The 22,640-nt window shown below is 38.5% G+C and overlaps 3 protein-coding genes across 4 annotated transcripts; all 3 read left to right on the forward strand.

Moving 5' to 3' along the window:
• The first annotated feature begins 6,155 nt into the window (after positions 1–6,155).
• Positions 6,156–6,857, forward strand: LOC147502697 (uncharacterized). The gene has a single exon (XM_086604590.1). It carries the CDS (start codon positions 6,156–6,158, stop codon positions 6,855–6,857), a length of 702 nt encoding a protein of 233 aa, XP_086460716.1.
• A 223-nt stretch (positions 6,858–7,080) lies between these two features.
• On the forward strand, positions 7,081–7,491 carry LOC147502698 (uncharacterized). The gene has a single exon (XM_086604591.1). It carries the CDS (start codon positions 7,081–7,083, stop codon positions 7,489–7,491), a length of 411 nt encoding a protein of 136 aa, XP_086460717.1.
• A 9,561-nt stretch (positions 7,492–17,052) lies between these two features.
• Positions 17,053–20,514, forward strand: LOC147502699 (WAT1-related protein At1g68170-like). Of its 2 annotated transcripts, XM_086607532.1 has the most exons (7): positions 17,053–17,582; positions 17,713–17,775; positions 18,622–18,738; positions 18,923–19,178; positions 19,248–19,406; positions 19,508–19,659; positions 19,982–20,514. In XM_086607532.1, the coding sequence occupies exons 1-7, from the start codon at positions 17,383–17,385 to the stop codon at positions 20,256–20,258; spliced, it is 1,224 nt and encodes a 407-aa protein (XP_086463658.1). In that variant the 5' UTR covers positions 17,053–17,382; the 3' UTR covers positions 20,259–20,514. The 2 variants fall into 2 exon arrangements, with proteins under 2 accessions (XP_086463658.1, XP_086463660.1); XM_086607534.1 differs by lacking the exons at positions 17,053–17,582; positions 17,713–17,775 and adding an exon at positions 18,278–18,527.
• Positions 20,515–22,640: the final 2,126 nt, after the last annotated feature.

A 22,640-nucleotide genomic window follows, 5' to 3' on the forward strand; every position in this document is an offset into this window, starting at 1 on the left:
CATGGTTAAAAAGGAATTTAGAAACTAAGATCGTAAGTTTATTCTAGGGGTACCGTTGGCCTTGAGAAATATGTCCGGGGGTCTGCACTGGAGGCAATCCTCCGCAATCTGCTTCATTTTTTGAAGCCTGAAACGTTCCAAGGGGATGTAAAAGCTATTAACAAGAGAATTCTATCTGTATTGAATAGTTGGGAATCAAGTAAGGTGGACTTGGGCATGTTATGTGCTCTTCTTGCTCCCATTTGCAGTGGTCCCCCAGAGCAGCGCAAGCGGACAGTTCCTGATGCTCTCCTGTGGCGATATGTTAGTGAAGGTAGTTCAGTGGTTAAGAAAGTAGATGCCATGAGATATATCGAATTGCTTAGAGCAGTTTACCTTCCTTCTCAGTCGACCCATAGAACGTTGGAATTTTATGGAGAAGTTGATGTTTCAACAGTTTCTTTTCCCAAGTTCCTGTAGATGTTTGATAATCCGGATTGTGGATTTGGGATCATGGACACCCTGGTGAATCTTGAAAATGGAGACACAATTCGTTACTACAACTTTTCTTGATCATGGACACCTTATTACTGGGTCCTGCTTCAAGGAAACAAAATCTCACTTCAATATATGTAGTAAATGCTACAGTGAAGGGAAGGTGTCGTCTGCCATCAAGTCAGTTGAGTGTAGCTTCAAAGAGTATGGGAATGAGGCTGAAGCAATTAAAGATAAGTGCACTATCTTAAATTTGCATTCTAGAAGTTGCAGTCAGGGAGTTTCATAAATACCCTGTGTATTAACCTACCAATTTATTCAACTGTGCAGTGTGCATTATAAATTTTTGTTTTGTTTGATCGTCACTTGTGCCCTTCTATAAGAGGTATATCCTTGGAATAATATGTTATGTAGTCCCATCTTTTTATTGATGGCTCCAATATAGCTTCATCATTAGCAGTTCTGTTTGAAAATCAATGTAATATTCTGTGTGTCACGCTATTCGGTTATTAAATTAGATTTGCTTGAGCTTCTGTAAAACTTTTTAGACGTAGAGCCTCTGCTCCTAAAAGATTCTCCTCTGCAAGATGCCTAGATCCTTCCGGTTAGCCTAGAACCTTGACACTAAATTCATGACATGGAAACACTAAATTCTAGCACTGGTAGGCCTTATTTGGTCACCATGAACTAAGCCTTATTTGCAGCCACTTAATTATAATGACTTTTGATCTTATTCGATCAGTAGCTCATTTAACAGCGCTTAGACTGCTCCTGGTTTACATTTACATGATTAATGGTTCAAGAACCAAGAAAATTGCCTCGCTACAAATCATTCCTTCTGAAGGAAATTCTATTAAAGTTTACTCGCTCGCATTCTATCTAATGGAAGGAACATTCCAGGACGTTCAAGTTCTTCATGCCTTTGCTAATCTTGTGTAATCATGTGTACATGTTGTACACTTTATTGGTTCGTTGATGTGGAGTCTGCCTTGATGCCTTCGCAAGGGTATCCTTGTTTGAGTCGTGTTCAAACTAGAGATGAAATTGTACCAGTTCAGTGCACTGGACCTCAGCTAGTTTCTCTAGCACCAACAAAAGATGCGTCTATTGGAAGAGGTTTCCCTTCTGCTATTAAAACTCACATGGAGAGCCAACGTAACGGGGGATAACTTATTGAAAACAATAACACATTTGTGAACTCTCAGTCTGAAGTCCCCCATCGGTGGGATAGAGTTAGCACACCTCAACTGGAGAGTGGGGCCTCTGCGCTAGAGAACGAACCACAGGTATGAACATTTATTCAGATACTCATCTGTAAATCTCATTCATACTTGAATCTGTACATACCTTGCTTTATGCCTTTCTATAACTGTTTTTTATTTACTATACTTCATCTAAATCAATTAGCATGCTGTTAATCAAGAGTTCCTGGAGTTTCATATATTGTCACAACACGTGAGTAGAATCAGGTTTCCCATTTAATTAGGTGGTCTAATAATTGTGAGTTCAAGACACAACACACGTACGTACACACTCTCCTATAACAATTTATTGTGTGCTTTCTCTCAAAATATGCTAGCTTCCAAACACTCCAATTTGAAAATTAATAAAAAATGGCAAAGTAAAATTATGTTTACACTTTTCGACAAGTTTTGTTTAACATCACGTGCATAGCACGTGCATCTTGCTAGCATGGACACTTCCTGGACTAGACAGTGCTTGCATAGCACGTGCATCTCAGTGCTAGACAAGAGGAGAGACTATCAGGAAGGGGACCATTGAGTTTATTCGAACCAAGATCAATGAATGAGGACTTCCACTAATTAGGTGCGAATTTTGTAAAAAAGTTATCAAGCCCCAAGTTTATCCCAAAATTTGTTTTTCCTCCGGGTAGGAGTTGCTGTTAACCTTTTTATTGAAGTAAAGGCTGCAATATATATGTGAAAGAAAGTGGATCCAAGCTAAGAGACTTAATGGCAAGCAAAGGGGTTTTTTTTGGGTAAAGCAAGCAAAGGGTTTAACCCTGTGAGAGTCCATCCTTTATGGAATTATAGGGGTCAATCTGGAACTGCTTTGGCGGTTTCAATTTTTTGATATTTTTCTTCTTTAGTTCATTTGGAATGAGAATAAATGCTAAATCAGTTATAAACCAATTTGGTAGTTGGTAAAATATGCCTTGGGGAAAAGGTCAGGAATGATGTTTGTATAGCAATATGATTATGTCAATAATATTTCTCAAAGAAACTTATAAATTTTTGGAGTAAATTTATGTGTTCTTTACACACTGTTTTGTTTTGTTATATATATATATATATATATATATATATATATATATATATATATATATATATATATATATATTATATATATATATATATATATTATATTTATTATCTTTTGTATTTATCACTTTTTCACCTCCCTTAACTAATCTTCATCTATAATCTTCATGAATAATGTACAATAAAAAAAAAATTATGGTATATTACTATATTTGGTGGTGATTATTGGAGAAAATTGATGATAAATCCAACACCTAAAATATCCATGTTAGAATAGGAAATATCTAATTCAATGAATTATAAAAAGGTCATCCAATTATAATTCTAGATAACTATAACAATCTGAAATTTAATCTCTATAAATGAGTAAAGAAATATTTTCTAACTGAATTAAGTTCATCCCAAAGATACTCGGTTAATATTGGAGTATCAATGGATATGATTCAATGGGTTGTATTCTTGATGATTTCTTGCATATATGTGAGTATGATGCATTCCATTTCATAATGCAGTTAGTATACGAGAATCATTCCCTTTGACAATTGCTAAGTTTATGGTCGTATCTGGGACCCAGTTTCAAGCCAACGCCCAATGCATGAACACTCATAAGAAGAACGTACTTCCATCGATTCCTCATCCGTTTCCCTCTATCTACGAGTAGCTGCTTGCGAGTAGATGGTTACAACATATCATCTATTATAGTGGAGGACAAGTCAGAGTGACCTACTTCTTTTTGTTATTGGTGTACTTTAATTCTTATATTGATGTAATATCCTATGAGACTAAGTATGCTATTGTAACTCCATTTTGGATGATTGATTAACAAACCAAATGACTCGGCTATGGAGGGTATGTCCCATTATTCCAATTCAATACCTACGGTTGCAAATTACCTATTTACCTAAGGTTTGGATACTGATTTCAGTGAATAAAGTTACATAGATGCTCTTGATGCACTAACCTTTTATATTTGTTGTTTGCAACGTGCACTTGCTAGGATGAGAAGTTTAAAGTACATGTGATTTGGAGCTATACTTAAAAGTTTATTGATTACGTATGTCTGGAAATCAAAGAAGAATGGAGTTCCATTCAATTCAAATTTTAAATGGCTGCTGTTCCGGCCCCCACAAATGTGGCCCAATAAAAGCACAATTCAATATAAAGCCCACGCTCAGAGCCCATCCTCAGAGCTTATCTACAAAAAGCCCACGCTCAGAGCCCATGCTTAGAGCTTATCTACAAAAAGCCCACGCTCAGAGCCCATGCTCAAAACGTACATACCTACACAACTTCGTCCACACCCACCAAACTTCAGCGGTTCTCGGCTTCATCCCACGGTGCCAGTTCTCCCTTGATTCTCCACCTTCATCCCACAAAGCCGACAGGTTCTCCGGCCGGTTCTCAACTTCATCCCACGAAATGCGGTTTTCCCGCCGGTTCTCCACCTTCATCCCACAAAGCCGACGGTTGTCCCCGCCAGGTTCTCCCCAACTTCATCCCACGAGTGACAGTTGTCCCGCCAGTTCTCAACTTCATCCCACGAGCCGACAGTTCTCCCGCCAGTTCTCCAATTTCATCCCACGAGCTGACAGTTCTCCCGCCAGTTCTCCAACTTCATCCCACGAGCTGACAGTTCTCCCGCCAGTTCTCCACCTTCATCCCACGAGCTGACAGTTCTCCCACCAGTTCTCCAACTTCATCCCACGAGCTGACAGTTGTCCCGCCAGTTCTCCAACATCATCCCACGAGCTGACAGTTGTCCCGCCAGTTCTCCAACTTCATCCCACGATTGGAATATTGGAGAACGAGGAAGTAACTATTACCAATCCTACATATAAAATCCAACCTTCGTCATTTTTTTAGAACTACGCATCGAGACTTGATCCCAAGCAATACATTTGGGTACGTAGGCAACTTCGAAACCGAAGTCCAGTCTCATCTTTTCCCAACCACCATCTCCTTCACTATCTCCAAAAAAAACATTACTTCCGACCCTCAACTGGTGTGTTTTAGCAAATCTTGGTGAAATATATTTGGCGCCGTCTGTGCTCCTACCCTCAACCACAAAACAAAAGTTACGTCAATGGCTTCTCGAAAAACAAACAACGGTGAAAGTATCCCTTTTACCGCACAAGTTCAGCATTCACCTTCTGTTGGGAATTCACTTTCCAAGTCCGATGGTCCTCGGCCATCTGCGACTGAGAGAGTGGGTATTCATGTATCCGATCCATCAACTCAGGTAGACCGTCATCTCCGACAATTGGAGAGCAATAATAACAATCTGAAAAAACAACTGCGTCAACTTCTCAAAGATGATTCAGGGTCCACGGCAAAAAGTGTTTGGGATCGTTTGAACACTGAAGCATCTCTATCAAAGACTCCGAGTACAAACTCCCACACCAAGAGAAAGCAGGCGAAGTTAAACTTAAAGGCTTGGCAAGAAACAAAATGTGCAACGCCGAAAGCCTACACTTTCCAGTGTAATCGTAAGCGAATCCACAAACTCCTCTGCTGACCTTGATGCCGACCACCCTGTGAGGGATCACCAACTCACAAAAGATCTCATGTCGAAAACCGGTTTTGCCGATTCGAACCGTACTAAGGGAGATCAGGCAAAATATCCATATAGGTCGGCAAGATAGACTACCCAACCAATGAAAAACCAATGAAGTTCCTACCCCAAGCTCTAGAAGGGGTAGGCAAGCCACTGCAAGTCCTCGTCGCAACAGCAGTATGCGCCGATCTCGACAGTAACACTATTCACCAAGCAGTTCCAGTTCACAACCTAGTCGCTCAAGTTGTAGTCCCAATCCAAGAGCTCATTGTCGGCCAAAGTATATTGACAATGGTAGCCATGGAGATGGAGACTCACTTGCATCAGGTCAAGAAAATGGTTGTGACAGTCCAGCACTCCGTCCATATTCTCCCGATATTCACCATAGGAGACGAAGGAACCGAACTCCTCTACTGGCTCGGTCACATTCACCAACATGGATGGGTCGACGAGAACTCACTCCCCCTCCTCCGAAGAAATCTTGGCCAAAATGTCCACAGTTCGGTCGGGACCATCGTCGAGAGAATATTCCATTTTCTGAACGTCGTCTCCATGAGATGATACTGAAGGCTGTTAATGATAAGGAGTCATGAGAAAACAAAATTCGAAATCTCGCTATAGAAAGTGGTATCGATTCTCCCTTCTCTCTCCGAATCCAAACAACCGTTCATCACAAGGACTTCAAGCAGCCAGAATTCGAGAAATATGATGAGATTGATGGAGATCATTTGATACATCTTGTTAATTACAGAAACAAGATGATCTTATGGACTTTCAACGATTCTCTTCTTTGCAAGTTATTCCCGTCCACACTCATTGGAATTGAGTCAATGAGATGGTTTAACATGCTTCCAGAAAGATCCATCCACAATTTTACTAATCTGGCTTACAAGTTTGCCGAGCATTTTCGTCACAACTGGAAAGAACCGAAACATATTGATTCTCTATTCAGTATTAAACAACAAAAAGAAGAAAAGCTCAGTAAGTTTGTTGCGAGATTTCGGAAAGCGCCTATTGAAATCTCATATGCATCTGATATTCTTGTCATTTATGCCTTCAAGGAAGGCATTAATTATGATAGGGACGATATTTACAACTCTATTGTAAAAGACGTCCCAACAACTCGTTATGAACTTTTTTCTCGAACTCAACAGTTTATTCGAGTTGAAGATGATGCATCGGCACGAGTTCACAGAGATAGGGATCGAATAAGCAAGCCGCAGGAACAGAGTAAAAAACCGAAGTTTCAACAAACAACCGATCAAAAGTCCAAGAGTGATGGTAGGCCACAACAATGGAACGACAAAGAACAAAAGAAACTTCCAAAGTTAAAGCTTACCGCCCTCAATGAGAAGTATGTTGTTATCTATGAGAAGATTAAGGGAAAGAATATCTTATCTCCACCTTTTCCTCTCTCCGAAGATACCAAGGCTACACGTGATAAATCCCTGTGGTGCAAATTTCACGATGATTTTGGTCATGAAACTAAACAATGCCGATCTCTAAGGGGTAGAATCCAAGGTTTGATCGAGAAGGGTATGCTCTAGGATTACGTGCTGGGTAAAATGAAACAAGCTTTAGTCGTGACCGCACATAATGTAATCAAGGTCGGTCATGCCAGAGTTGATTCAATGTCTAACACCCAGCGCAAGAATTTTAATCACTCCAAGATCACTGATCTCAGCCACCACTATGTTTATAGTGGATATGATTTTCTCCACGGAATGGGGTACTGAAACTTATGAGGAAGGACCTCACGTTGGATCGACAATGACGATAGGAGTGCACCATCCTCATTATGATGCCGTTGTAATACAAGCTTTTGTTGGAATTCATCGTGTGCAAAAAATCATGATCGATACAGGTAGTTCGGCAAGTGTGATCTACAAGCGTTGTTACAAAGGACTCAACCTCCCCGAGAAAATGATAGTTCCCGATCCAAATCCTATCATTGGCTTCGATGGGACAGCAGCAACATCAGTTGGTAGATGCTCTCTTTCGGTGACATTAATGAATAAGGAAGTTACAATTGATTTTCTTCTCTTGGATTGTAACTCCTCCTACAATGTCATTCTGGGAAGAGATTGGATTCACTCAATGGGAGCTGTCGTTTCTACTTTCCATCAGGCTATCAAATTCTGGTGTGACGTATGGTATGCAAAGTTCGAAGTGATTAGATAGCAGCTTTGAAGTGCCATGAGTATGTACTCGAAGATTATAAAGATTCGGAAGTCAAGGGTAACACCATCCTAAATGTCGATGGGAAAAAGTAGCAATTACAGAATTCCATTGGCCGGGTAAACGCTATGGAGTAGCGTTTAGGTGGCCCCCCGACCATCGACAGACTCCTCGAAGTACAGATCGGCAACAAGGAAGAAGAAACCACTTTTATTTCTGCGGAAATTTCCAAGAAGGAACAGGATGATCTCATTGAGCTTTTGAAGAAAAATTGCACAGTGTTTGCGTGGACGGTCGAACAAATGCCTGGGATTGATCCTTCACTTGCATGTCACAGGCTGGATATCGACAAAACACAAAAGCCAGTGCGTCAGAAGCCTCGCCGAATGGCTCCAGATCGAAAGCTCAGAGTGAAAGAAGAGATCGACAAACTTCTAAGTGTTAATTTTATTAGGCCTGTACTATATCCGAAATGGATATCAAATGTAGTAACAGTCCCTAAGAAAAATGGGAAACTTAGAATCTGTGTTGATTTTACTGATGTCAATAAAAAATGTCCTGTTCACCCGTATCCCTTGCCTCGTATTTCTGAAATGGTTGATGCCACTTCAGGGTTTAAACGAATTTATTTTATGGATGCCTCAATGGGATTTTATCAAATTGCATTAGCTGAAGATGAACAAGAACTTACAACTTTCATAACAGACCAAGGCTTATTTTGCTATAAGGTAATGCCTTTTGGTTTAAAAAATGCACCGGCAACATATCAGAAATTCATTAATACATCATTTTCAGACTTTTTAGGCAAGTTTTGGAAGCTTATATTGACGATATGGTCATCAAGTCGCATGAAGAGTCATCACACCTTCATCACTTGCAAAAATATTTTGATCGGCTTATGCATATTCGAATGCGTCTAAATCCATCAAAATGCGCATTTGGGTTAGCATCGGGAAAATTTCTTGGATATCTTATGACCAAACGAGGCATTGAAGCTAATCCTTATCAAATCCAAGCAATTACTGAAATGCCCTCGCCAAAAACCAATAAGCAAATCCAGCAACTTACGGGTAGGATAGCCGCTTTGGGTAGATTTATCTCAAAATATTCATATTGGCTCCACCCCTTTTTCCAAGCCATTAAGGGATCCCCAAAATGGACAGATGAGTGTGACGTATCTTTTCAGAAAATGAAAAAATACCTAGTACAGCCGCCAATTCTTGCTAGTCCGACCACCGGACAAACAATTGGCATCTATTTGCAAAGATTAGAAATAGGCGTGAGTCTTGAGTCTTATTCATTGATGATGAAAATGAACAACCAATTTTCTTCATAAGTAAGACCTTTACAGCTCCAGAAACAAGGTATTCATAGATTGAGAAAATAGCTCTCTCACTTGTCCATAGTGCACGAAGATTGAAGCCTTATTTTCAAGGACGTATCATCAATGTCTACACTGAATACCCCTTGAGAAAAGTTCTTTGAAATGCTGATTCGAGCCGATTAGCAGAATGGGAAACATATTTGAGTGCCTACGAAATTATCTACAAAGCCCGATCATCTGAGAAAGGCCACGCAATTGCATCACTTATGGCCGATTTTCCTGTTGATGACATACCGACCATGGAAGAGTAGTTTGACGAACCTCATCCTAGTCCACAACAAGGATCGGCCGATCCATCCACAAGTGCTGACCCTTCTTTATGGACTATACACACGGACGGTTCCAAGAACAAATCAGGTTCAGGCCTTGGTTGTGTTTTGATCCGACCTGATGGCGAGAAAATTGAAAAATTTGTTCGCCTCGGATTTTGCGCATTAAACAATGAAGCTGAATATGAAGCGGTTCTTTATGCAATGCGAACGGCACTTGACCTGGGGGAGACAAAGATCAAGTTATTCACTGACTCAAAGCTTGTTGCGAATCAATTTGGCATATCTTTTGTTGCTCGAAATGATAGGATGGCTGCATATGTCCAAAAAATGCATGAGCTATCCATTCATTTCAAATCCATTGCTGTTCACCAGCGCTCTCGCAATAATAATCGTCACGCCGCAGTTGATGTTGACAATGAAAGAAAAATCTATATTGATTTCCAACCTTTTCCAAGCATAACTGTTATAGAAGAACATGTTCAAAACTTATATATTGCTCATCTATGCTATTTCCAGACGACATATCGGAATTTCGAATTCGAGCAAGTCAATGCCGTAACAACAAGGAAAAGAAAGAGAGAAGAGCTAGCTTAATCGGCCGGCACAAGTTCAGAATCTCACTCAGAGGAAGCAGCTCAAGAAGATTTAGCCGACCATCAAGGTTTGGCCGATCAACGTGTTGAGAGTGATTCTCCACTCACACATGATGCCAACCAAGTCAATGTTGATATGGAAGACGAGTCCCACGAAGCAGATAATTCTCCAGAAGTACCACATTTGGATCTCCAATCTATCGATGGTGATTCTTCACCAGATGATTGGAGACCTATTTATTTAGAATTTCTACAACATGGAACTCTACCTGAGGATTCGTCGCTTTCCTACAAAATTAAGAGAGATGCCTAGAAATTTGTCATAATTCCAAATTCTAAAGGAAATCTCCTACTTTATAGGAAAGCAAATAATTTCAGTCCTCTTTTCAGATGTCTTTCCAAAGATCAAGGTCATCTAGTTCTCGAAGAAATACACTCCGGACTTTGTGGAAACCATTCTGGGGGACGTAGTCTTGCACATAAAGCCATGACTCAAGGATACTTGTGGCCTAACATGCAAAGACACTTAGCGGAATTTGCCCAAAAATGCATACCATGTCAAAAACATGCAAATATGGGCAAACTTCCCGTAACAGAACTCCACCCAATTCTAAGCCCTTGGCCTTTTGCGAAATGGGGCTTGGATATTGTGGGACCCCTACCAAAGGCTCCTGGAAGTGTACGATTCTTATTAGTTGCGACTGATTATTTCACTAAATGGGTAGAAGCTCAACCGCTTGTCAACATCTCAGTAACAGATGTACGACGTTTCTTATGGAAAGACATCGTTTGTCGCTTTGGAATTCCATCTAACATCGTCTCTGACAACGGTAAACAATTTGATGCGGAAGAAATTCACAAATTTTGCGCCTCACTAAAAATTCAAGATAATTTCTCCGGCTCCATATTATCCACAAGCAAATGGACAAGCGAAGCAACCAATAAGGCGATTCTCTCGACTTTGAAGAAGAAGCTTAATGAAGCAAAAGGAAATTGGGTTAAAGAGTTGCCAGCAGTGCTTTGGGCTTATCGCACAACTCCAAAGCATTCTACCAATCTTTCCCCTTTCAATCTAGCTTATAGCATGGATGTTGTCCTTCCAACATAATTAATTGCACCAACTACAAGGACAGAAGTAGTACAAACTGGAAACAATGACGCTACTCTAACTTTGGTGGCAGACTCAATTGATAAAACTCGAGAAGAAGCTTTACAATATCTAATAAAATATCAGGCAGCCATGAAATGCAAATATGATAGAAAGCTTTGCCTCAAGAGTTTTGAACCAGAAGATTGGGTACTTAGCCGCAAACAGAAGCTCATTGAATCTGGGAAGCTGTCAGAGAATTGGGAAGGACCGTTCATTATTGATAGACCAGCATCCAAAGGGTCTTATTTCCTTCGTCGAATCACCGGAGAAAAATTTGCCAAGCCATGGAATGCTTTTCATTTGAAAAAGTTTTATCGTTGAATGTTTGTTTTTCATTCATTGTAATCATTTCATAATTCAATAAAATTCGATCCATCTTTCGTTTTAACTAGGGATCAAATATCCCAAATTTTATTATCATTATACTATGAGGACGGCGACCCCCCAGATTTCATTATGTTATCATTACACTATGGGGGCGGCGACCCCCCAAATTTCATTATGTTATCATTACACTATGGGGGCGGCGACCCCCCAAATTTCATTATGTTATTATTAAACTATGGGGGCGGCGACACCCCAAATTTTATTATGTTATCATTAAACTATGGGGGGCGGCGACACCCCAGATTTCATTATGTTATCATTACACTATGGGGGCGGCGACCCCCCAAATTTCATTATGTTATCATTACACTATGGGGGCGGCGACTCACCAAAATTCATTATGTTATCATTAAACTATGGGAGCGGTGACACCCCAAATTTCATTGTGTCATCATTAAACTTTGGGGGCGGCGACACCCCCAATTACGTTATCCTTAATACTTATATAAATTTTGCCGAATTACCTCAAGGCCAGATTATCCAACTCTTATATATTTTAACCGACCTATTCTGATTACCAATCTAATAAAAAATATATAAAAACCAAATATCATGAATACAGTGACATAATCGAGAAAGAAAGAACCGTAACTCACATCATCATAACAATAAAAAACAAAAACTTCACTCAAGATGTTGCGGCATAATGCTATCCTCCATTGGAACTGGAACACCTTTTAGATCTGACGGTGATACATCTTCCAACTCCCTATAACACATAGTATAATAATCTGACAGCTGCTGCAATTTTTCCCGTTTCTCAGAATCTCTCGATTTCCAAAGTCCAACACTTGCCGATACTTCACGCAACAACGCCCTAGATTTCTTAGTTTTAACTGCATGCTTCTCAATCATATCATCCTTCTCTTCACACCCAACCCTAAAATTTTCCACCCTCTCATGATATTCATCTAACTCCTTCTTCAAAAATGCATTATCTTCCAATAGTACCTTGTAGTCTCTTCTAATCCCCTCAGCCTCGCAAACTCGTTTTGCCAATTCCAATTTCTCACATTTTAAAATCTCAACTTCATCACTCAAAACCTTACTGTTCATAACTTGACCTTTTTTCATATGAATAAAACAAAAAAAAAAGTGTGTTAACGTGAATAGAACTTACCTTGCTGCACACAGGTAAAACAAGAATATGAAGAAGAAGACAGGAACTTTTATTCTTCTCTTCTCAAGCCTAACTTTCTCAATCTTTTAAGTCTGTGAGTATTTAAGACATCAAGTTCTCTTTTATATTTACATTCTAATTTAGAGAATACTAAACCAATAGGACTCTTTTCTCTCTGCTGAAGCCCAATACATCCAACACTTGGTTTCCTAGTTCGCCTCTTATTAGCTTAGTTCAATCATTCTATCCGATACTAATGTGAACCAAGTTCAAATTAACAACCCAACAATTATATAGATTTTGCCGACCCTATTCCAAAAAAAAAAAAAAAACAAACAAACAAACAAGAATATATGTTCTAGCCATTTAATTACCGCTGGAGCTGAATTGCTGCTCGAGTTGCCAATCATTTGAATTGCCGCTCGCAATCCTGCCGCTCGCACCTCTCGCATTAACGATACCATAGAAGCCGCCCGCATCGCTTCCATTGCAAATCCTATGAATTGCAATTGCCGACCCAAAGTGTAAGACATGCCGCTCGATCTCTAGGAGCCGTTGCTTCGATACTATTGCCGATCACTCGAACCGCCTAAAGCAAGTGCCGATCAAGTTGATGGGTAGAAACCTTTCCAATTTAATCCTTTGCCGCTCAATGCCGCTACTTGATTTCTGCGGGCTGTAGTAAAGTTGAATTGCCGCTGTATGCCGCTGCTATTTCTTCAATCCAATTCACTCTCATTTCTTCATACACATTTTCAGTGAAAAAGAGAGAGAGAGAGAGAGAAAAAGTCAGCGAAGCATGGTCTGTTGGTGAAAGGTTCTTTTCTTGCTTGTAGAATGGGTGTGGAAGACAGTGAAGGGAACGATGAGAGTAACAAGAACAACAGTCATGAAGCATGGTGCATTAATTTGCATACTATGAAATGCTACTGGACCTCCAAAACGTGTTTAAAGAACCTAATGTTGGTCTCTCCGGGCTTGCTGAGTTCTGGGAGCTGGTTTGAATAAAACACGGCGAAACAGCAATTGGGAGCACTGGCCTTTGAGTCAAAATCAAATGGAGTATGCAGCCCTTGATGCAGCTATACTCGTTCATATATTTCGGCATGTTCGCAGTCAAACTAATTCTTGCAATGTCAATGATGGGGAGACCAAACTCGAATGGAAATCACACAAAGTTTCTCACATAGATGACAACCTCAAAATACCCAAGACAAAGAAAAAGCCCAAAATTAAAAAGGAGCTTGGAGGTCGAACCAATGTGTTTTCACACATCGCGAGATATACACGCAGCATTATGCAAAGACACTAGTTTCTACGATCTGAAACTTGCAGAGATGACTTTTTCACTGTTCAATTAACAATTATTGCCGTTTCTGACTTAAAAAATAAATAAATAAATAAATAATTATTTTTTTGTCACACAGGTTTTGTCCATGTAACAAAGAGATGGCGATGTTCCGGCTCCCACAAATGTGGCTCAATAAAAGCCCAATTCAATATAAACTCACGCTCAGAGTTCATGTTATAAAAAAACCCACGCTCAGAGCTTATCTACAAAAAGCCCACGCTCAGAGCCCATGCTCAAAACGTACATACCTACACAACTTCGTCCACACCCACCAACTTCCGCCAGTTCTCCAGCTTCATCCCACGAGCTGACAGTTCTCCACCTTCATCCCACGAGCTGACAGTTCTCCCGCCAGTTCTCCAACTTCATCCCACGAGTTGACAGTTCTCCAGCTAGTTCTCCACCTTCATCCCACGAGCTGACAATTCTCCTGCCAGTTCTCCAACTTCATCCCACGAGCTGACAGTTGTCCCGCCAGTTCTCCAACTTCATCCCACGAGCTGACAGTTCTCCCGCCAGTTCTCCAACTTCATCCCACGAGCTGACAGTTCTCCCGCCAGTTCTCCACCTTCATCCTACGAGCTGACAGTTGTCTCGCCAGTTCTCCAACTTCATCCCACGAGCTGACAGTTGTCCCGCCAGTTTTCCAACTTCATCCCATGATTGTACAGTTCTCCCGCCAGTTCTCCAATTTCATCCCACGATTGGAATATTGGAGAACGAGGAAGTAACTATTACCAATCCTACATATAAAATCCAATCTTCGTCATTTTTCCAGAACTACGCATCGAGACTTGATCCCAAGCAATACATTTTTGATGCGTGAGCAACTTCAAAACCAAGTCCGGTCTCATCTTTTCCCAACCACCATCTCCTAAAAACATTATTACTTCCGACCCAACAACTAGTGTGTTTTAACAAATCTTATTTAAACAATTTTGCCGATTAAGGTGCGCTTTCGGGCATAATGTTAATTGTAAGTGTGCTCACCCAAATTATATTTACACTCTTCGATAAGTTTTGTTTGACATCGCGTGCATAGCACGTACATCTTGCTAGTATAAATAATAGATGGATAACCCATTAACTTATTGTTTAGCTTAACTGATGTAATAGTTCATATTTACTTTTGCTCAATTAAATGCTTCTTTGTTCTCCAAATTTGACAAAGTACTGTTGAAAGTGTATCCTTGTTTGCCTTAATCTCAGCTTAATTTTTTGAAAAAAAATATCAACTCGAGAAGCGCTGAGTTACTTTTGAGGATGCTTCAATCATTTTATGATTTTTCAACTTGATTGGTTCCAAGTTTTTCGTATAAGCATAAAATCACCTTTCTTCCTTTCAGTTTTAAATTTGTTTCGGACGATTCTCAAGTCCTTTTGAGTTGACCTTTAGTCTTTTACAGAGAAAAATAGAGAAAGAAGATGCTTAATGAAGGAATACTAGTCCACCAAGTTGTATATTAAAGAGTTTATTAGAAACATTTGTACGATAAAAATAGACATTTACAACGAGGAATCCAGATGCAAATGTGTGGGACGCTATTTTTACCAATGAAATGGCGGACATCTTTTGAAGTGTGGTATGATCGCATATTCGCATGACTCGGAAGTTTTTTAGTTGATCATCCTACATTTGGTCATGGTCCTCCTTATTCATCATTTCACCTTTAGCCCTTATGCTACTATTAATAAAATATTGCATATCTCTACTACTTATAAGTAGCGTGGGTGAGTTAGCCGTTTGCACTGTAATTCTATTCTGCCCAACCGCTGTTTTATGGACACGTGTCCTATAAAGCCATATAAGCCGGTCAAACAAAAAATCAGTTCTAAATTTTTTACGGGACAAAACTGTTTTGTCCAGTTCTGTCTCTGAAATCTGAGTTCTGTCTGTTTTTTACTGTTTGTTTTTGGTTGGGCTCTACCACAAAAAAGTGAATAAAATTTTTAAAAAAAAATTAAACCAATATAATTCACGTGCTAATTGCTAGTATAAGTTATAAGTTGTTTAAGTTGTAACTCGGTTGTAACCAGTATTGCTTTATGGACACGTGTATAATGTTAGTCTTTGAGCCAAAACTTTGATGGTTTTGTGGGACAAAAGTTTGATCAATTCTGATTTTAGTGTGATAGTGTCTGACTTTATAACATAACTTTTTGTTTGAGCCCTACCGCTAAAGCAACATTAGAAAAAGTCAGACAAATATACGTCACGTGCAAAGCACATGAATAATTTCTAGTCTTATTAGTTTATTAGTATATACTCGTTACAAAGTAACCCTGTTGGGACCTAATTGGGAGTGACTCTCAGGAACAGACGGGGAAAAAATAACTCTCACAACTATTATTTTTTTTAATCACTCACAAAGACTAGATAGATGAAAGGTCAAATTTACTTTTGACGCGAAATTAAAAATGGCTTGGGTAGATTAAATGTCAAGTATACTCTTGACCCGATAATTAACATCACGACCCAACCGAAACGACCCGGTGTATATAATATGAACAATAATTATTCACATTTATTTTGGGGTATAAACAATCATTGTTCATACCTATTTGGATATGAACAGTTATTGTATGTGTATGAACAATCACTATTTGTATGAACAATTATTGTTCATTTGGAATATGAATAACCACTGTTCATACCTCAATATAATATATGATCAGTAAAAACACCTATTATAATATGAACAATTATTATTTATATCTCAACATGAGCTATGAAAATTTTTTTGTTCGTATATCAACATATTGTATGAGGACGTTCACTTATTTGGGTATGAACACTCATTGTTCATAACAAAATGACAGAAAAAATAATATCAGAAAATATTTATTTCAAATCCGGGCTATTTGTCCATATATACTATTTTCACCTGAAAATTAGTTTTTCGAGTTATTTTCACCTAAAAATGGGTTATTTTCACCTGAAAACTGTCTTTTTGAGTGATTTAAAAAAATCCTGGTTATGAGAGTGATTTGCACCTAGGCCTATCAATTGGTGAAAAAGAACGGCATGAAGGTTGTACAAATGCTACTCTAGAAACAGGTTGCTTCTTAGCAATCCTCCACCCCGTTGACAACTCTCACAAATCTCCAATGTTCCATGTTCACAGCTTCACATGTCGTCCATTTTATTCACTCTTTCCCCAGGTACTGGATGGATCGGAGCAATGTTCTTGATCATATTAAATTATTAAGCACGTGTCTGATTACTATTTACACGTATCGTAGTACACGCATTACATGACGTAAGGAAATATTAATTACAAAAAGCATATAACACCCCCTCATTTTTGCATTTTTTTAGGCTCAATACGAAAAATAGAAAGAACCTAGTTCTTGCTAGCTAGACATATTAACTCCTGCACTCTCTCCTCTTTTTTCTCTTTGTAAGTTACTGTGAAGCGTGTTTCAAAACTTGCATAGCAATAAACAAGTGTCTCGTTCTCTCAAAACTCTTCTAGCAGCTAGCGCTCGATCTTCTTGAATTTCCTGAAGCTTTATTTACACATTTTTTATACATCTACCTATATACATTTTGTTTTATTTACGTGAGAAAGCAAGAAGACTTGTGTTGATCTTCTTGCGTGTTTGTTTTGATTCCGGGGTTCTTTCTTTTTAAGACATGATGAGTTGTGATTTTGGTAATGTTTTTCATGGTTTGAAGCCAGCAATGACAATGGTTTTGGTTCAAACCGTTTTTGCTGGTGTGAACATATTTTATAAGCTGGCTATTTTTGATGGAATGAGTCTGAGGGTTTTGGTTGCTTATCGTTACGTATTTGCTGCTGCTTTCTTGGCTCCTCTTGCTTTCTTCATGGAAAGGTAAGTTTCATTTTTATTTGTTTGTTTATTTAATGTAATAGGAAAAAAAAATATAGCTGATGATATTGTTTTATTATAGCATGATGCATGTTGAATTTTATTGGTTTTGGTTGGCGTTCTTGTTTTGCAGGAAAAGTAGACCAAAATTAACATGGATGATTCTGTTCCAAGGATTTCTATGTGGTTTATTTGGGTAAGTGAAAAAAAAAATTAGGAGTATGAAATGAGATGTGAATGAATGAACTCAATGTTACAATGTAGATAGTTGAAATATTTTGCAGAAAACAATATGGGATTAATTCTTTGGAAAAGTAGCATCTTCGAAAGATCATTTCTGCATGTCAGTTTTGTTTTCCTTAATGTGGCCATATTCACCATTGATGAAAAGATTCACCACTATGTTTCTCTTTCTTTAATTAATTACTATTTTATAATTAATCAATACTATCATTATTATAGATATTGACAGTGTTCTGTTGAAGTGTTGATGACTTGATGTAAGATTAGATACATAGAAATAATGGTTAACAGAGAGACAGATGGATGTCACAGGCCTCTATAGACAGTTCGCGCGTGCTGCTTCTTTATTGCTGTTACCGGACACTTGGCAATTCTCAAAGTCCACTAGCGAGTAGCTTCTACATTAGAAAGGCAAAGAAAACATGTATTTTACAACAAAAATCACGAGCTTTCTTTTTGCAAACACGGGGCTAACCTTGTTCGCAGTTGAACAGGACATTGACATATTCTAGTTAGGCTTAGTGCAGTTGAATTTTAATGTTTAGTAGAAAATTTCGGTTAAAGTAAACAATTTTAATTTTTAGAAAAACAAATGAGGAATCTTTTTGCAAAAAAATAAATAAAGTACTGATATGATGCAATTTTAATGGCTAAAGTTTTAAATTTGTTTATCTAAATGGTGTTTGGTCCATTGTTGGGGAGGTGGTATGGTATTTCAGCGAATTCTTATTTAACTTTCATAGTTCAATAACATAATATGGTTATTGAATATTTTTTCTGTCCTCATTGAATTTGTTAGGGGTGCTTTGGCACAAAATTTGTACGTGATGAGCCTGGGTTTAACGTCGGCAACATTCGCTTCAGCAATGGCTAACCTCGTTCCAGCTATTACCTTCATCATGGCTGTTACTTTCGGGTAAATTCTCCACTGTTCATAAGTTTTCCTATTAGTAAGTGCTGAAACTTTTTAGTTTATTGTTGATAAATTTACTAACAAATAGAAATAAACGACAAAGCTGGTTGTGGCAATAATAGCGGTGTCACAATTTGATGATTCTGAACCTAACCTATTGTTTGCAAGTAAATTTTACGATTGACAGGTTGGAGAGACTGTGCATTAGAACTCTGGGAGGAAAGGCTAAGATATTAGGCACATTAGTTGGCATTGGAGGCGCAATGCTCCTAACATTCTACAAAGGCATAGAGATCAACTTGTGGTCAACACATCTCATTCAATTGCATGACCATCGGCAGAGCCACGGGGCAGATTCACATGTTGAGACTGGTAACCGTATATTGGGTGCGTTACTGGCTGTAGGCAGTTGTTTGTCTTATGCAACCTGGTTGATAATTCAGGTGAATTCAACACGATATTTTCTAATTCAGTTGTAGTACTCTACTAATCCAACTTCCAATATATCGCAGACTAAAATGAGTGAGAAGTATCCATATCAATACTCAAGTACGGCCTTGATGTGTGTGATGGCATCAATCCAGGCGACCCTTTTTGCTATATGCATTGAGAAAGATTGGTCTCAGTGGAAGTTAGGTTGGAACATTAGACTTCTCACAGTTGCATACTCGGTATATCATATTTACTTATTACCTGTTTGTTTTGATATTAAATGTGATGATACTTAAAAATTAAATCTTATAGTGTTTGATCATCACTGGTTGTGCAACAGGGAATCTTTGCGTCTGGCCTAATTGTTACTTTAGTTGCGTGGTGTGTTCGTTTAAAGGGGCCATTATTTGTCTCGATTTTCAATCCATTGATGCTTGTGCTGGTGGCATTAGCAGGATCTGTTATCCTCGCTGAGAAGCTACATCTTGGAAGGTTTGTAGTATTTTCCTTTTATCTATCTTACAACAAAATTCTAGGTGAGTGTTTTTGTATGTGCATGCAGCGCTTATGTTTTTTTTTTGGTGAAGCATGCAGCGCCTATGTTGAAAGTGCTTAATGATCTTAGTTTTAGTGCTAAAATAATGTAAAATCTTCAATAAATTTGGAACAATTACTTGAAATTTCGCCGGAAGTTCAACTGTATGTATTGATAAGCTTTTGTATATTTGTTGGACAAAATCATGAACATTATGAGTTAATTTAATTATCAGTTTCAGGAATTTTAACACCAATCTGTTAATGTTTGTGTTTACAGTGTATTAGGAGCTGTGTTGATAGTAACTGGGCTATACTTGGTCTTATGGGGTAAATCCAAGGAAATGAAACGAATGTCGACATCGCAGCTAATACCTTCTAAAAGCTCCAGAGTATCATCAGAGGCTATCGAAGTCATTGTTGGCTCACCAAACAATAACAATAATACTACTTTTCAATCCGAAATTGCTCTGAATAACAGCGCCGAGATTACGAGCTTTCGCTCTTTGGGCTCAAACTTGGAGACAAAGGACTTTGACTTGGATGATATAAAATAGTTCCATCACTTAGGAGTTGAGCATCAACTTGGATGATATAAAATAGTTCCATCACTTAGGAGTTGAGCATCAACTCTTACTATAGCTGGTTCAAAACTCCAAACAGGACTTTTGTATTAAATTAAGGTTATACCGCTATCAACAGAATTTTGTTCCCTTTTTTCCCCATTTTCTTTTTCATTTTTGTTACTGTGTTTGCAAAATGTAATAGGAAAAATCTGTTACAGAAACTTCAACTAAGGTACATTCAGAGCAATTACTCGTCTTGTTTGTAGTGATGATCAATTTTGTTTTGCCTTGTGCGATTTTTTTCCCTCGTCATTATGCTCGTTGGAAAATGGCTCGTGAATGAGCACAGTTGATTGTGCATTTGGTCAAATCGAGAATGCCTAGTCTACTTCGCCATGTCCAGAGTGCAGCGACATGGCATCAGAAACTTATTAGAGCTTCATAATATAATGTAAAAGACCAAAAAACCAAATGCATATCTACTCTGCAATTTTGCATGGCAAGTTTGGAATTCGGTCTTCTTTTCAGTGCCAATAGGCAATAGCCCAATACCAAGGACAATGCCAGGTTGCAGCACCTAACTGGCTAACTCAAAGATAAATTTTGATATAAATTGACTTGAAAACGAAAACAAGGAGTGGTGTATATACTGGTAATGGTATTACCGTGTTAGGGAGTTTGTGGGTGAAAAAGTTGCATATTTCTAGCAGCATGTTCTGTGGTCAATGGTCACTCCGTCATTATATATGTAGTTGATACCCTAGAATTTTTGTCCCTGTACAAAAATTGTAGTAAAGCAGGTATTGGGTCTGGCACTCTGGCCTTCAACTGCGGCTTTAGAGATGATATCGGAATCGAGCTTCATTGTGTTCAAGCTTACCGCTATGGGCCAGATGCCTAGATCGCAGTTCATTGGAAAGATGCAATTCTTCTTTGTCTTTCTTCACTTATGAACTCACTAATTAATTTTTTTGCAGTTCCAAAAAATTAAGCAAGTTAATAATTATTGTCCTCTTTCACTAGAGGCAAGTAGGCAACCACCATCTCCCTGTATTTCGCCAAGTTGTTTATTTCTTGGCCACTAACGTGGGTGCTATTACACATGGACAAACAAACTCTGAAACTCATAAATATTTCCGTGCAAGTGTCTATATCGTTGTTCTATATTGTTGCCAAAATAAATGCAACGATATTCATGCCTCCCTCATTTCCTGAAGCAATGAACCCAGGTTACCCAGTGTCCGTGATTCCGAACGAAACCTCGGAATTCCGTCCAATATTTCGGTTGTTCAAAAAATCAAAATTCTAAATATAGAATTGAAATATTGATTATTTCAAAATTAATTGAAATTCCAAATATAATAGGGGTCGAAATTTAATAAATTTCGGTTTATGAATTTGTCGGAATTCCAAAAATTCCGAAATCCCGAACTATGAATGAACCTAGCTTATTTTGGGTATATACATATTGCATACCACTTCAGTCTACTTCCATCAAGAAAATAGAGAAAATGGGCCACAGTTGGGGAAATCTTTTTCATGAGTTGAACCCAACAATGATGATGGTGTTGGTTCAAATTGTAGCTGCTGGTGTCACAATATATATATATAGCCCCGCTCCTAGACGAATGTCCGTTTATGGACTTTAGTTAAAAACCGAAATTTCAAAATATAATCTCGCGAAAGGTTTTCTCAAAACTCTCTCACTCACTCCCTCTCTCCTATTCTCTCTCCAACTTCTTTTTTTTTAGAGCCAAAGAGTTAACAGAAAGTAGAAAAGAATCCCAGTAACGATTTCAGTTTGTTTGTATTATTTCTTCAAATCCTTAATCTTTTCTGTTCTCCCAGTTTTTTTTTTTTGATAATTGAATTTTATTAATGGAAGGGATCAATTACATACCTACATATACTTACCACACAAACCAACAGTCTTGATGTACTATGGTGATAGAGAGGATCACCCTTAGCACAAACATAAAAAAAAAAACAAAGAGCTACACTAACTAGAAGAATACTCCAACCTGAAGGATATCACTCCACCAGTTACAAAGCACTATTTATGATCCCCTGCCAGTTAAACACCAAGTCCCTAAACCTGTAGTCGTTCCTTTCTAGTGTTGCCGAGGACCAATACCATAAGAAAGCCTTCAGCCGTAGTACACTTGTTTATGAAGACTCTATTGTTTCTTGATTTCCACAAACCCAAATCACTACGTACGGAGTCATTCTCCATACCTTAGCAGCGAAGCTATGGAGAATTAATGATGGAATGAATACAAGAGTGATGGTTGCTTATAGATACTTGTTTGCAACAGCTTTTTTAGCTCCTCTTGCTTTTTTTCTTGGAGAGGTTATTTTTTAGTATTATCCTCC

The sequence above is a fragment of the Coptis chinensis genome, chromosome 4 (assembly GCF_015680905.1).
Source record: "Coptis chinensis isolate HL-2020 chromosome 4, ASM1568090v1, whole genome shotgun sequence".
NCBI lineage: Eukaryota > Viridiplantae > Streptophyta > Magnoliopsida > Ranunculales > Ranunculaceae > Coptis > Coptis chinensis.

What these genes read in the sequence shown, in the direction of transcription:
- LOC147502698 (XM_086604591.1), top strand. Translation starts at nt 7,081, where the DNA reads ATGACGATAGGAGTGCACCATCCTCATTATGATGCCGTTGTAATACAA.
- LOC147502699 (XM_086607532.1), top strand. Translation starts at nt 17,383, where the DNA reads ATGATGAGTTGTGATTTTGGTAATGTTTTTCATGGTTTGAAGCCAGCA. An exon ending in CTTGCTTTCTTCATGGAAAG is followed by an intron (nt 17,583 to 17,712) that starts GTAAGTTTCATT and finishes CTTGTTTTGCAG; the next exon opens with GAAAAGTAGACCAAAATTAA. An exon ending in GAGAAGCTACATCTTGGAAG is followed by an intron (nt 19,660 to 19,981) that starts GTTTGTAGTATT and finishes TTGTGTTTACAG; the next exon opens with TGTATTAGGAGCTGTGTTGA.
- LOC147502697 (XM_086604590.1), top strand. Translation starts at nt 6,156, where the DNA reads ATGCTTCCAGAAAGATCCATCCACAATTTTACTAATCTGGCTTACAAG.